This window comes from Poecilia reticulata, chromosome 10 (genome assembly GCF_904066995.2).
Source record: "Poecilia reticulata chromosome 10, P_reticulata-male-v2, whole genome shotgun sequence".
NCBI classification, from domain to species: Eukaryota; Metazoa; Chordata; class Actinopteri; order Cyprinodontiformes; family Poeciliidae; genus Poecilia; species Poecilia reticulata.
In genome coordinates, this window is record NC_088839.1 from 27429350 (window position 1) to 27446217 (window position 16868).

Genomic DNA, 16868 nt, shown 5'->3' on the forward strand with positions numbered 1-16868 from the left:
TTGCATTACCCGGTTCCATTCTGCAGCAGCTTTGAAATGGACACAGGAATTTCCACACGTTTCTCCTTCTTTTATGTTGTGAATCACTACAAGGATACAAGCTGAAAGCTGCAGGAGAAAGCAGACATCCATGCCCAGAGGAAAGGTCCAAATGTGCTTTCAATATTCCACAAAGCAGACCTCTCTTCTCTGAGCCACTAAATTCGATCTGGGAAAACACTGAACCAAACAGGGAATTTTAATGTCGTCAGAGCTGTGACACTCCCCGGAGTTATCACAAAGATATTGATCATGCTTCATCATCCAGCAGGAGGAGACAGACTGGCAGAGGAAGTGAGGGGAAGAATACAAAATAGGTTAAAGGAAGCCAAGAGTCTGGTGCCTCTCAAAACTTACTTAAATATAAGAGGAAAGGACAACAACCAGAAAGGGAATTTGCACAGATACAGTTAAAGTAGCAGCTTCAAATTTTTTCAGTTCCATGTTTGGTATCAAGATTTGCTACAAATACCGCCTATCATTATTGTTTTTTGTGATCTAAAGATAGTTGAAACATGGGGCCTCTTTAGCTTGAGGCGGTGCAAAGCTAATCTGGGATGTGTAAGAGGACTTGACAGCTACATTACTCTGCCTTCCTCCCTCAACAGTCCACCCATCCACAGCTAATAAGTTAAAGAAAAGGGGAATACAGCTTTATTAAAGGCCACTCAGTCCTCCTGTGAATCCGATCACGCTCCTAATGACTAGCTTGAGGGAAAAAGTGGCCGCAAGCTCCCTGCATTGTTTTGGAAAGACTCGCAAAGAGATTCTTATTGTTTACTGTGATAAGACAAACAAAAAGCTGTTTCCATGTTGTTTAGGTGATAGGAGACAGTAGAAATAATAATAATAATAAAAAAAAAAAGATTATAGAAACGCACCAACAACAACAACAACAAACCCGGGTAAATTAAATTATTTCCTTTTGAGGTCAGTCTCTGCCTCAAGCTGAGAGGTTCAAGGAGTTTTGTGTTTTGTTTGCAAGTAATCACATGGTGGAACAGGAGTCGGATTGATGGACTTAGGCATCGCCTACTGTAATGTGCAGCACTTCAACTGCTTGTTGTGTCAAAAAACAACAAAAGAGTTTAGATATATAAATCAGATCTGAGCTTACCGGTTTGTCTATGCTCCACTCCTCACCTGTGGTCGTGAGATTTGAACCCTGAGAACGAAGCAAGTGTTCTCCATAGGATGGGCATCTGACCAGGATGTCCTCCGGATGTCTCCTTTCCTGATTTACCCCTTTGTGGGACAATAAAGGCTGTTTCTATTCAATTCTATTTTATGAAAATATCAGGCCAATGTTGTGACCATCAATTGATGTCTGCTAAAGTTCATGAAGCAGTAAAAGTTGCACAGAAAATAATGTTTTTGTGTCTTGTGGTGCAGAAACACAGTTTAAAATGGACAGTTTTCTGCAAGGCTTGGTGTGTGACATAAACATCTTATTTGTTGTCAGATTCCAAATCATTTTTACATGGACTTTTCAGTAAAACATTCTGAAAGTGGTCAACTTCCTGTAGGATTTGAATCATGACTAATAGAGATTTTTATGTAGGTGATTATACTGCAAGTATCTATACTGAATTTTATTAAAAGTAGAAAAAGAATAAGCAGGGGATACTGTCTTCTTAGGAGGAAGCATTCATGGCCTGTGGCTGTCAAACAACTATGTTTAGCAGCTCTTTAAGGTCTGGAAGCACTACCCATAAGAAATGCAATCTACCAAGTGTAGCTCCTTTGTTATCTTGCACAGAGTCAAAGTTTTTAGTTACGTCATCTACATCATCTCTGTACAGCCAGCAGTTAGATTGTTGTCATCACTGTAAATTGCCTCAAGCAATGAGAATTATACAGCATGAAAGAGACCAAAAGACAAAGTAGCTTTGATTTTTAACGCTCAGGAGACCAAAGCGTGGGATGTTCGACAGGCTGCCTGACCACATGGTTAAGCCTGGGTTTAGTCTGGACACAGAGAGATTTAGGAATGGGTTCGGTTAGATTGTAGAGTTTAAGTCACCTGCCTGCAAACAGTTTATGTTGGCAGTGAATGCTTTTAACATATCCTAAAAGCCATTTCCTATTTTAGGGGTTTGACAGTGACTGATTGCAGTATTACTCCCAGACTTCTGCTCGGTGCTGTTGCCATCATTCACTATAGCAGTTGTCAAGTAGCGTGAGCCAGATTTGGTCTGGTTCAGTCAGTTCAGCTTGGAGGTAAAATAGGATATCAATCAACAAATCTAAGCTCCAAGAGTTAAAATACCTTTGAATGTTTGCTAAGTACATCTTATGACAACATCCAAATGTTCAGAGATTTGTTCTGCTTGACAAACCTTTGGTAGATGAGTATTCACTATATTTTATTCCAAGTTTATAGACGACAAGCAGGTTTGATTGTGTTGTGGGTTTGATAGAACAACTGCTGATCAAAGCAGCAACACAACTTTTTGTCTTTGCGCTTTACACTTTCTGGAACTTTACAGACAAATCCAATAAATCCAATAAGCCACCAATCTTCCATGACACATCAGGCAGAGTCCGCAGTCGAGCACTAACTTTCCCGGAGTGAACAGGGGGAAAATGCCTGGTCGCTGCACAGCAATGAATCGTTCGGCCTCTACTTCCAGTTACTTGACATTAGCAGGCTGGCATTTCTCCATTATAAATCAGCCTCGCTGCAGCCCGAAAGTTCTGAAACTGAGATGATGTGGCCCATTTGTGAAAGGTTACAGATTTACATCATGGGCTCCATTTCAGCCAAATGACTTCAATTTAATGATGCCCATTAAGAGCGAAAATAGGGTTTTTCTCCAGATTTGGAGATCATTTATGAATTCTGTGCTTTTACTTTATCTGGATTGAAAGTTTTGGAAAGGACGAAGAATTGATTTGAGAATTTTAGTTAAAGTTGTGGTTGAAAATGTAACTTACCATTACAATGTTGCTGTAAAGAATACAGAAATAAAAGTTTTCTTTAAGGCAATAAAAAGCCAAAAATGAAGCCAGTTTGACATGTAGTCTTTGCATCCCTACCCTTCCTCCTTGCCCTCCTTTCTCTCTCTGGCCTCCTGCATCTCCTTTAGTGCATTTTGCTAGTCTTATTTAAGCTCCTCTTGACAGAGCCGCATTGCAACCCTCCTCCTCCTCATCTCAGTGCATTGCCTCTCCTCTCCTGCCCGCTGCAGTATGGCAGTAGATTGTTTCCTTACAGACTCGTTGCATCCCTCCTCCCTGCTATTGCCTTCCCTACTGTCCCTCTCAAGTCTCCCCCTCTGCCACACACTCACCTTCGCTGAGTGTTGGCAGCAGAGCGACACCTTAGATAGTCGAGCCTTGCTGTCTTGTTCGCTCCGTGATAGAAGAAGCTGTTGTTTTCCTTAATGAGGACAAACAACGTATAGTTGGTAAGGTGGTGTTAGTATTTGCTGTGTTTAATTCTGATCTGTTTTTTTATTAGACCCCAAAGGCTCGAAAAATGAAGCTACTCACAAGAAAGGTACTTTCCTTTTCTTTTTCAGTTTTTTTTTTGTTTTATTTGTTTATTGTTTTGTTTTTGCTCTTCTTCTTTTCTTCCCTGGCCATCGTTTTTATGTTTAACAGTCACTCACGCAGTAATGGGGCAGTTTCCAGATGTTGAGAAGAACAACGAACATTGGGAAACGCCTTCCTGATGTAGATGTAGAGATTACCTTGTGTGGTTGCACTTTGTATGAATTAAAGTGGTTAAAAATCTTTGTGACTGGAAATGTCAGCGGTTTTCACAGCTTCTGTCTACTTGATTCGTTGTGCTGATGCATACACTTTTCTCCACTAATGCCTGACATAATTTTTTTTACTGTGGTTTGAGTCAGTTATTTCCTAAAAAGAAAACCTGACAATTCCTGGACATTTAATCTTTTTTTTTTTTATCTCAGTCAATACAGACCACTTTTTGCGATTGTTTTAGCCGCATTGGAAAAGTATGAAGTTGTTATGACAATATTGTTTTTTCTGATTATAAATGTTGGACACACATTTGTTTGGCTTAGAAAGTAAAGCATTCCCTTAATGTCTCTGTCCATCTTTCCATCGCAGACAGTGTTATTTTGATGGGAACCTCAAGATACCAGTTATTGTTAGTTTTCAAGTGAAATGAAGATGCAATAAAAAATGTCTGCTCTTTACCAGATTCTAAAGTAATTTAGTTTGAACTCCCAAGTATACAAAACAAAATGATCCCACACTGTTATTGTTTAAAAACAAAAATGAAGTCCAAATGGAGAAGCTGTGTGTGAAAAACAAGTTCACCATATGAAGGTGAAAAGATATCAGCATTTACATGGAAAAAGAAAATGTTGCTACATAAGAATCTTAGAAGGTTAATAAGGCCATTTCCAAACTTACAGACAAAACATTATTGATAATGGAAAGTAATTTAAGACATTGATTCATCCTCCAAGTGGTGAACGTCCCAGATCTGAGAATACAATGCCAAAAAAAGTGACTACATAGTAAGAGCTGAATCTCACACAGCAGTCAAAAGCAACCCAAATCTAATTATTTGCCCATTTGTAACCCATATCCAACTTTTCACGGCAGTCTGAACAGCCCAATTATGATCTTTTCACCCTCCAGAAAATCTGATTTGTGCCACTTTCAAATATGGGACTGAATCTGTTACATATCCTATAGTTTCCCCAGCGTCTGCAGTCTGAACGGTCATGATACATTTATTCTGACTTTTACATCACTGGCATAATTCTGCACTAGAAGCCAGACGTGGTAAATCCGGACATATAGTGGTGACAAAAAGTGTTTTTCCTCGTTCCGATTCTCTATTTTATTGGATCTTTGTCACGATTCAGTGTGTCAGAGCATCAAATCAAATTAAATAGGGGTCAAAGACAATACAAGTAAATTCAAAATGCAGTTGTAAACAAAAGTTTGATTATAAATGGAGAAAAAAATCCAAACCTACATGGGCCAGTGTGAAAAAGTTATTGCCCCCATCCTGATAAAATAGAACTGTGGTTTTTCATGCCTGGATTATCTGTTTTTAGCCACACACAGGCCCCTGCTTTCAATCAAGGCATACATTTATTAGGACCTGCCTGACAAAGTGAAGTTCACTCAAAGATCTTCAAAAGCCAGACATCGTGCTGATATCCAAAGAAATACAGGAATAAATGGGAAAGAAAGTAATTGAGGTATATCAGTCTGGAAAGCGTTATGAAAGCCATTTCTAAACTCAAGTAAACCACAGTGAGAGCCATTATTCATCCATGGTGAAAACATGAAACGGTGGCAGAAACAAACATCCAGTCATCACTTTCCTCAGGTCAGGTCAGAGGTCATCTTTTCTTCCTCCATAAGAAAGAGGCAAAAATTGCCACCATGGCAAAAAACCCCTATAGAGCAAAAAAAGATGGAATTTAAACAATTAATTCCAAAGTGGAGATACTTGGTCATAATGCATAATACCATGTTTGGAGGAAGCATATAACCACAAATACCTCAGTTTAAATGTTGAGCTCAGTCGTGGACATTAACATTAAGGCTCTCCATTTTTCTGTAACTCATCTTGATGACCTCCAAGACTTTTGGGAAAGAAATTCTGTAGACTGACGAGACAAAAGTTGAAGGAAAGTGTGTGTCCCGTTACATTAGGCATAAAACTAAAAAAAGTCCTTTTTTGTGGCCTAGTCAAACTCTTGTCATAAATCCTATTGAGAAGCTGTGGCTTGATCTGCAAAGGCTGTTCAAGCTGAAAACCATCTATGTTGACTGAATTGCAACAATTCTACAAAAATTAGTCAGTCTGTTAGGTTTAGTAATCACTTTTTCACACAGAGCCATATAGGTTTGGATTTTTTCCTTCATTGAAAACTGCATTTTGTGTTTCCTTTTATTGTCTTTGACTAACATTGAAGTTGGTTTGATGTTCTGGAAAACTGAAGAGTGACAAACATGCAAAAAATTAGGACTTAAAAATTCCGACACTGTAAAACAATGCAGCAACCAGCACCGAAACATAACTTTTTTTTTTTTTTTTGCTTTGTGGTTGCATTTAATTAGTAGCAAAAAAAAAAAAAAACATATTTCAGAAAACAATTGGAAATTGAGCCTGCTGTGTGCACTGCACCCTTACATGCTGGAGTTCTATCACACCATGTTAAATGCGGATGACAGGGCAAATAAGGGTTGACTGGAAAGATCTACGCTCTAAAAAGATAGAATTTAAACAATTAAATCTAAAGTGGAGACAGTTGGCCATAATGCATAATACTATGTTTGGAGGAAGCATATAACCACAAATACCTCAGTTCAAATGTTGAGCTCAGTAGTGGAAGGCTGATGATTTGGGTCTATTTTGCAGTCAATAGGATTTGCGCACCTTGGAGTCAGTGTGGTGGGAGATTAACTTTCCTGCCATCCCTCTTTTTTCTGTGCAGAAAAGAAAGGAAAGGAAAATAAAACATTGGATATAAGAATGTTAAGAAAATCCACCTTTATGATCTAAAACAGTTAAATAAACACAAATTAGGGGCTGCATTAATGTGGTTTACATTTAAATTCCTAAGCTCTGCAGGTCTAATATGTTTTTCAAAGCTGCGACATCCTGTGACACCAATCTGGACCCTGGTCATTGATCCTGACTCAGCACAACCTCTGTTAAGATAAAATGCTTTATCCAAAGCAGCATTTGGATCAATGTGGCCTTCTGCAGGGAGAAACAAAACAAGCCAAAGAAAAAGAGAAAGTTTCAGAGAGAACATCTTCTGGGCGACCTTCCAAACTCTGTAAGCATCTTCAGGACTGATCAAACATAATGACTTTGGTTTCCATTTTCAGAAACGGTGACTCATTTTATGTTAAAACATGGCACATAAAAGGATAATACTCTAAAGGGCAATAAATTAGAGGTTGTAAAATAATTCACTCTCTGAAAAGGAAACGTGATCACATCATTGTGTCGTCATTGGACCTCATTTAGTCCTGAATGTCTTAGGCTAAATTTAGACCACCTTAAGCCATTAGTTTGATTTTTGTTACTTTGCTAATTTGCTGCAAAGATTTGATACATTCAATAACATTTAAGATGGACAGTTCAGTAGGTCACTGTAAATTATTGGCAGTATCGTCTGATCCAGTTTGTCTCATTGCTTAAAGTGGTGCAGGCGATTCAAAGAAAGGAATCCTGTGATAAACATGCTCAGTTTGATGAACAGACAAGGTCATAACAATAAAAAGGGCATAATAAAATCCTGAACCACTGAACTATCAAAACTATTTTTGACCTTTATGTAAGTGCAATTAAAGCTGGATATGGAGCAAATTGCAAAGGTGATGCATTGCGATGCCTGTTTTATGGCAATGCTGTATTAAAGACCGTCTGCACAGTCTAATGCGCTAAGGGTGTATTGGAAACCAAACACATGTGATCCACTTGAATGGACCAGAGTTTGTTCCCCCCATTGGTCCGGACTTTGTGTACAGGTTTGAATACACTCAAGACAATTCTTGAGTGTTTTGGGTCTTAGATCAAACGAACTAACCAACTTTTTGAGGTGATTTCCGACGATTTCCAAACAAACTCTGGTGTGTTTATCTTCTCGTATGAATAGATGACCCTCGACCCGAACCAACTACAGGAAATATATGTTTCTTTTGGACTTCACAAGCCACCGTTGCAGGACATCCTCTGCTTTCTTTGTATCGATGCAGGTTATTGGTCAGAGGGTCCAGAGCATCTCGTCTCATCCTGCTTGCAGCTAAATTTGCTAACTTCATCCCAAAATTATAAATATTCTGAAAAAACAGCGTTGTATGAACTGCTCTTGACAAAATGGTATTGCAGTTACAAAAGTGGACCAAACAAAAGCATCCAAGGACTTTCCTTTTCTGAATGTACCCTAAAAGATGTCTAAAAAAACATGCACAAGAACAGGCAGTGTGAAGGAAAATATCATTTGGGCCATGGGATTAAATCAAAGATCAAGTTTATCATGATCTGCTGCAGATATTATCCTTTTGTGTCTAATTACCCAGAATGAATAATGTCTTCCAGGGAGAGTATTGGTTTGCAGACTAAAGACCCCAATTACCTCCTGAGCTTATTCTGTCGGCCACTGCTGTCAGCTTCACAGGAGAACACGCTTTATATTAGCAGGCAGCAGCCTGTCTGCCTCCAGGCAGTCGATATGCATAACTTACCCACTGGCCTGGCAAAGGAAGAAAAAATAACGGAAGCTACAGAACTAATAAGTTAATTTCTCATTTTAATGTTCAAGCAGCAGAAGCACAATTATATCTTAAGAAGTCTGGAGATGTGAGAGGATGTGTGTGGATATCAGTCACAGAATAAAGGCTGATGAAGGTAGTTCAGCTGCAACGGGTTAAGGAAGAATGTTTCTGGGTTTCTGTTTTATCTTAAAGGGGCAACATTGTGTGTTCTTCAGGCTAATATGGTTATTTTATAACATAATTAAATAACTATGCTTTATAACCAGTGGTTATAAAAATACTATGTATGTTAAATATGACTTAAAAGAAATGTTATTGCCTAATTTAGCAACTTAAAATTGAGGCTCTGCACTTTAAAATCTCCTGCTCTCTGAAACTTTCAGGAAGTCATCATAACATCGTTCCTCTGTTACTCCTTCAGCAATGCTTTAACCAGCGTTGCACTGAGAAGGAGCTTGTATAATTAGCTTAGCAGATGTTAAGCTCCACCAGGTGTTTGCTAAATCCTGCTGGCTAGTCTGAAGGAGTTGAGTGGAGGAGTTGCGGAGGAGGGCTGCTCTGTAAGGCAGAAGCTTGGAAACTGCAGATCCGAGGAGGAGCTGTGTCTTAAAGGCGGAGCTAGGTCCACCCAGGTGTTTTGCACAGCAGAATGGTTGCCATGGAGATTAAAGAATTCCTCAAACATGCATGAAAGAACCGAGGAAACACTCCAAGTATGTTATAACATTATAACATGATGCAAAACTCAAAAAAGTTGATTTTGCATACTACTGCCCCTTTAAATCAACATTGTTTTTTATATACTTTCCTATTTAATTTACTAAAAAAATTAACTCTGATTTTATGATAATTAATTTTAACAGAAATATTGTTTATGTGTAGATGACAGGTGGCTTTAGAGTTGAAACAAAGTTGCAGTAAAAGCCTGAAATGTTGGAATCAAATGTGGACATCAGTTTCTTCAATACAAGCTTGATTGTTTTCCAAACAGCAGTATATTGTTCATGAAATATCCATATACTTTTATTCTAGCTGAAAAATCAAGAATCCATTTTGGCATTAGTTTGGAAAGTACCAAACTAGAGTTAGTTTGCAAGCAAAAAGCAAACTCCAACAGGAAGACATTTCTATAAATGGGAGAAGGTGTGTTGAGGGGATTTCTCCCCCAGCGTGTTCAGCAGAATCCAGGGAGCAGGTCAGGCCCTCGAGTCGCGCCACAACCACTGCAGGCAGCAGCCGTTCCTCCTGATTAGAGACTGCGCTCTGCTCCTTCTGTTGTCCAATATTCAGCACATTTTACACGCATCTCACCTTCTCTCTGACTTTTATGTCTGCAATGTTAGGCCAAAGGATATCTGATGACACAGTCTGGGCTCTCCTTCCCCCTTTAGTGCGCTGCACACCGCCTGCAGATTCAATCCGGTTCTGCAGATTTATGCTCGTGTGTGAGTCCTTCTCCATTGAGGACAACCCTGTAATACGGTTGCAATGAGCTTTAGAGAAGTGACTGCAGCAGGTTGGAGCATATTGTCGTTATTCAACTTTTCATTGAGAGTGGAAAAAATTGCTGCTATGTAGATTTATACTCATCCAAGTGGCCTGCCTTATGGTGCAAGTCTTTATAATGTGATTGCATGGTGCTGCAGAAAGCTAACACTGCAAAATGGTTAGTCAAGGCTGAAGCACATTGCATTGTTTAAGTGAAGGCAGAGCTGAATATACACTCACACAGATTTATGCTAGCTGAAGTGGCTTCTTTCAAAGAGTATATTATTGCCACACAGTGATGCAGAAAGGAGTCGCAGCTGTAAATGCAAGGCTTAAGATACGTTCAACAATTATAGAATCTATTTGAAGAGACATTTTGACATCATGAGTAGAGAGTAAAGACTTTAAAGACTTAAGCACCTAAAATTTTTCACTGATATATACATTTATAATGCAACATGTTTGCATTGTTTTTAGAAGCAGCAGCCAGAAAGTAGCAGTAATCTAGCAAGCAAATAAATCGGGTTTTCTTAATTTTATATATCTGTAAGTAAGAATTGCCTCTCATGGCCTCAGTCAGTGTGTGTAGCTAGCAGAGTGTGTATTTTAAATATGAACTTCATATTAGCTAGCAAAGAAAACTACTCAAATTAAATCAACTGCCATCACATTTCATGAGGTTGGAGTGTACAAAGAGGGATCTTTAGCAACTCCTCCTTATATAAACTATCTAGACGGTCTAAAGTGCTGGGCTGTTTTATTCTAATTTCTCTTCAGCTCACCATACCAGTTTTCTATAGGTGTTAGGTTCGGACTGGTGAACCATTTTTGGAAATCTGTTTTGAGTCATTATCTTGCAGATACCATCAGGTGTTTATCTAAAAACTCTTAAAAAAAAAACCAAAAAAAACCTCCCAGATAGTATAGAAGGGCACCAGGCCTTACACCCTAAATAACAGTGAATGTATTGATCCTTCGATCCTGGAGTGTTTGTTGCTGAAAATCTCAATCTTAATCTCGTCTGAATAAAGAGTTTATTTTTGGAGTTAAAGATTCACTAGCATTTAGGAAACTTTACACCAGGGATGTTGATTGTTTTTAATGATTTTTATGAGTATTTGGTGACCCCACCATGCCACATTTTGTTGCTCTGCTCCAGCAGTAAGATTTGGAAATTTATTTACCATCACTGTGACTATTGGTTCTTCCTCCAGCTTTGTTTGTCACACTTCCAGTTGTTTTAAACTTTATTATTGCTCTGTAGATTCAGCAGCTTAAGATGCTGCAGTATGTGGAAACAGCTTCCGTATGCTGATTGAATAAAGGGTTTTTTTGTGTGCATATTTAGACCTAAACATGATCACTAAGTATTTTATTCACCCCAACATATGTACTTTGATTACCATAAGTTAATCGGAGAATGGATTTGGAGAAATGGTTTCAAATGATAAATTATTTCGGATTCCTGAGAAAATTAAATAATAGATGAAAATTAGGGTAATTTCTATATATTCTTAGAAGTCAAAAATGGCTTTAATAGAACTGATTGGAGAAAATTGTGATTTAAATATCCATCTTAAATTTCTAGGGGCACATTTACACATTTATGCAACAATAATGTCTTAACAGTTTTCTGCTTTCATTGTTTCACAGACCAGACAGAACGCATCTTCCCAACACAATAAATTGCAGAATTTTGCAGATAGGAAGGAAAAAGTTCTACCAAAGTCAACAGTTTGTCCTGTGATATAAACAAAACATGACTTTTAATTTTATGTTAGAAATAACTGAAATAACATCGCCTACGTCTGTGAAGGTGCAAAGACTTTAGATTGGGAAGAAGAGGAAAATGAACTTGGGAGGCTCAAAGTCTTCATGTGCATTATTATTTACTCCTTCAAGATCAATACTTTAAATCTCCCCTTTTCAGGGGCTCAGTGCTGAGATACTCCTGACATGTATGGCAAATGCAGCCTCTTGGTTTTTAATCTTTGCCTCAAGGCAGAAAGGCTCCAGTTTTTTCAGGCTGGATGTGCTGCATGTGTGTCTATAACCAAATAAGGAGAAGTGAAATTGCTTAACAGCATGATAAACTTTCAGTTTAAGGAAAAATAATCTAATTTGCAAACTTTGAAACTGATTAAGCTCATAAAGTATTAATGTGAATCTATTTATTTCATGAGTTATTCATTTTTATATTAAAAGGAAAAAAATCCTCCCAGTTTGATTAAAAGCTCTGTTTAATTTTCAGTAACAGAAAGTGACTTTAATTCAAAATGAGCTACAAGTTGTAAATCCTGGTGCTACCCATGCTTTGTCATCCAAAGTTCAGAAAAATATTGCAAAAAAACCCATTAGAAAACCTCAATAGAAAATTAAAATCACTTGATTAAAATCAGTGAAGTCCACAGACTCTTGAGGAAAACTCTGTTTCTTTCTAGCAGTAGAGGACTGGCAATCCATCAAGGTTGTCTCTCTGCCTGTGACAGCTGCAATGGGATCCGGTCCCCCTACGACCCTGAGCAGGACAAACCTGGAATGGAAAATGCAATGAATAAATGAATTATTTCCCCCTAAACAGAAAAGAAAAATGATGTAAAAACACAACCCTGTTGTGCCAAAAGAATAGTAGGACGTTGGTCATTTAGAGAATGTTGTATGTGCAAAAATGTGTTTGTTTCTCCCATAATCTCCGACTGGTGTCTGTTCCTGTTTGGATGATTAAAGGCATCTGACTAACAGGAGCATTCACACCACAGCACTAAATCACTTGCTAATTTATTGAGCAGCTGACCATAACACAAACAAACACACTCCCTCAAATGGACCATCTGTACAAGCATACAGTGTGGAGTACAAACAGTTTCCATACCAGAGACACGAGCTGAAGTCAAACAGAGGAAGAAACCCGAGCAGCTTGAACACACTCTGCTTGTACCTCGACTTTTAAATCTCTGGCGTGAACATTCCTGCACACTCTTGACACATCACTGCCTCTCAGTAATCCACTGGTATAATGCTGTGGTCACCTCGTGTCCGTCATTGAGTTGCCACAACAGACCTGTTATTGATTTTTGTCTCAGGGCTGTCTGGCAACTGCCAGCCTGTCATGTCCACCCGTCAGTCAAATCCCGGCCAGGACACCGATAACGGCTTCTTAATAATTAACTTCAAACATACTTACTAGTCTCCTTATCATTATGAAAGGAGAAGCAAAGGAGACACAGTAGTTTCTAGTGTTTTTGCCCCTGCAGCTCTTGTACCCACTGTTACCTGGTGAGGCGAAGCTTGACTCTCATCTCCTCACAAACAGAATAAACCAGTCGACCGTGGCGAAAAAAACTCTCTGAAACGCTGATGTCTTCCCAATAAATAAATAAATAAATAAATAAATAAATAAATAAATAACTGAAAGCTTAGTTCAAGCTTCAGGGTCAACAGGTTTTATGAAATGGGAGAAATCTTTTCTGTAAGTTGGTTGATTGATGACGACTCATAAACTAGAGAGGAAACTAGCTAGCTAGTCACAGACAGCCGTGTCTGCTAACTCTTAAACATTTAAATAAATCGGTAGAAGGAGCTACATATTATGAAGGTGCTTATTACTCTGTGTCCTAAATAAGATTTTCCCAAATCTGTCCCGAATCAGAATCAGATGAAACAAAAAATGAAAAAAATTGTTTCATTTTTTGGGGGGAAAAATGAAACAATCTTCATTCATCTCTAGTACAGCAGTGGAATGTGGAATTTGGGAAAACATAAAGCAGATTTCATAAAAACATTTTCAAATGTGGAATTGTTGGTGGGTTTGATTTGCAGAAAATCTAAATGCACCTGGACTGAAGGTCACACATTTATGACCAAACATTATCCTTGAATAGAGCAGATTTGGTCACCAACAAATCATATTTCACTATAGCAAGTCGTCCAGGTCCTGAAGAGACAAATCGACTCCACATCACACTACCGCCAACATGTTTGTCAGTAAGATGTTCTTTTTTATTAATGATGTTGATTTATTTCCAAATTATTGGGAACAGAAGCTTCTAAAAAGTGCCACACTTGTGTCTTCAGTCTGTTTTTCCCAAAACTCTTGAAGATTATCAGGATGTTTTTTTAGGTAAATGTTAGATGAGCTCCTGTGTTTGCTTTGGTCAAACAGAAACCCTTTTTACGTCACAAGTTTCCAAAAACATTTTTGTTGTGCTTTGGACAAAAGAAGCTTTACACAATAGTGGAATGGAAACACAAATAGTAACGGGAATGATGTAATGCCATGCCTGGCCTGCAGGAGGTGGAGAAACTTTGTTCATTTTCTGCCCCAGAGGCATTTTTTATAACTGTACTTTGCTGTTTCACATTGAGCAGATTTTGCTGAATGATCTAAAGGTGCAGCAGCACAGACAGAACATGGATATGGTCCGCCATTGTTGATGTGTTGTGTGTGGGTGAAAGTGAGAGCGCCGTGACTGACATGATCGTTTCCAACCGTTTTTAGTTTGAGTTTACAGGGAGATGATTTGTATTGTGTTTCTAAAACGTTTGGCTTGTTTTTGACTGGCCAAAATGCTTTTACCATGAAAACCAGAGGCCAAAATGCGACAAAACATTAGCATTTTACTGTCCTGGTGTTATTGTGTAAACAGTGTCTTTCTTTTGGAACTCTTCCATGAATGCAGGCCTTTGCATTCATGAATGCAGGTCTTTGCATTCATGAATGCAGGTCTTTGCATTCATGAATGCAGGTCTTTGCATTCATGGAAGAGTTAGTTCAGCATTTCTGGTTTCTGTTTTAACATCCTGGATGAGTCTTTGATGATCTCTTGGAGTGATTTTGGTCACATCTGTTCCATGTTTTTTTAAATTGTGCATAATTTCTCTCACTGTTGTTCATTGGAGTCAAGGATTCTTTTAAATATGTATTCTTGTCATGTGAGTCTGAAATTAAAACTCTTTTTCATACTTCAGTGTTTCACATCATCAAACAAGAACTTTTACTTAAGCAAGTACCAATTTTACTTTCTTCTGAGCTTCCAGCCTGCAAGAAATATGTTTTATTTGCAACTTTCAGGAATGTGCTCAATTAATTGCAAATTACAGTTACAAGCCTGACATTGCAAATTAAGATTCACATCATGGACTAGATCCATTATACTTTTAGGCAGCTGCTGATTTCCACACTTTTGAGTGGTTTTTATAGCTTGCCCAGATCATTAGGTTCATTAATAACCAAACCTAGCCTACAGTGGAATTATGTTTATGACCACAAAGCTTTAGATTATATTTAATGACAGTTTTATGAATTGCCGTGGGACAGTGTAGGTGTAGAATAGGGATAAATAAACAAAGGAGTCTGGGAGAGAAAGCTCATATGCAAGCAGGCACACATTCCTGGCAAAAACATACACAGAAATATTCTCAGTGCAGACAGGGTACACATAGTTTCATGGAGAAACGGAAAATGCTGGCAGGCATGAATGCCAATTTTAAGTAAATATGCATAGAAACACACACGCACCCGCACACACACTCGCATAAACACAGAGAGAGCCTCAGGTGTTTCCTGACCAAGCTGCCATCCATCCATCCATCTCTCCATCCTCTCCTCTTTCTGCCTTCCTCCCACTTTGAATACATTTCATCCCATAATGAAACCTGAACACCCTCTGGCTGCAAGAGAGAATATGAATGAGAAGAGGAGGCAGAGTTACAAGAGACAGGAGAAAAGGGACAAAAAAGAGAAAAGAAAGAAGCATTATTGCAAAAAGGCACGAAGAGGGAGGAAAGCGCATCATAATGGCATTTTTACTACTTCACTAGGGAACAAGATGAGGTTTTTTCCTAAAGTTCACTCAGTGGAAGTAGTGATGATGGATGGCTGAATATGACGGCTGGAGAAACCACTATTCTTCATCTCCCCAATCCAATTAAAGTACGACAGGGAGTGGTTTTCCTTTGCTGCTCATCAGCTGCAGTGTTTACCAGCTTGTTTAAAGGAAAAGGAGATTCTGTTCGAAGAATAAGGTACTTTCAGCTTTTATGCACGGACAAAATGTAGGAGCTCTCTTTTGAAATTGAGAGAGATGCGGTGAAAAGAGAGGTAACAACATCAGCATTACAGAAAGATCCAGAAAGGACTTGTACAAGTGGTCAATTTACTTTTACAGCAAACAGACAGAGAATATACGAGCAAGAAAATCAAGTCTTGTTGGAATATTGTTTAAATGTTACATCGGGAGACAGACTGGTCTTTGATAGTTTGCAGCTTTTCAGCATTTTTGTGCATCCTGGACGCTTATTTCTCTCCACACTGGCATCATTTTTGCAGAGAGCCAAAGTAATAAATATTGTTCTAAACCCAGGGATGCATGATATATCGGCATTAACATCAGTATTGGTCCATGCGACTCAATTTTTTAACATGTTGGTATTGGTAACACAAGGAAAACTAGGCCAATATTGACAACCAATGCTCATGTTCCAGTTGTGTATTTGTTGGTATTTATTTGGACATGTGAGGGTATTTAGATGAAGCAGAGAAGCAGTCAGATATGTGGTTGGTTTCTTATTTATAATTTTTTTTTAATGGTGGGTCAGGAACTTTAGAAGTAATAATAGTATTGGATATCAAAATAAGTCTAATTTTGATATTGGTGCTTTTCAAGCTTTATTTCAAGCTTTTTAAAGTTTTCTGGGGTTTTTTCCTACTCAGGTTTTAGAAATCCTAAAAATAATAATGGGCGATAATTAATAATCATCTCCTTCAGATATTGAGACTGAAGGAACCACAGAAAGACGAATGCTTCATTGTCATTGCCCAGCAACTTTAGCGTCATATCATAGGAAAAACATGGTAAAAATACAATTCCATGTAATTTAAGATTATTAAGTTGTGTGAAAAAGTGTTTGCCGCCTTCCTGAGTTCCAATTTTCCTTCATGTTTGTCAAACCTTAAAAAAACCCCTCATTTTAAAGCTGTCCTTTGTGTTTACTTGGGTTGTGGTTGATAAATATTTAAATTGGTTTTATGTTCTGAAACACTGAGGTGTGAAAATGTTCATAAAGTAGAAAATCAGGAAGAGGGCAAACACTTTTTCACACCACTGTATACA

At 38.2% G+C, this 16868-nt stretch overlaps 1 protein-coding gene across 3 annotated transcripts in view; it reads left to right on the forward strand.

Moving 5' to 3' along the window:
• glra1 (glycine receptor, alpha 1) overlaps positions 1-16868 on the forward strand; it is a 123906-nt gene that overhangs the window by 38346 nt on the left and 68692 nt on the right. The window contains exon 4 of one of the 3 annotated variants that reach the window (XM_008420835.3): positions 3503-3541. The exons of the other annotated variants lie outside the window; for them this stretch is intronic. Coding sequence (XP_008419057.1) covers positions 3503-3541 — 39 coding nt within the window. The remainder of the gene's footprint in view (positions 1-3502; positions 3542-16868) is intronic. 3 annotated transcript variants of the gene reach the window in all.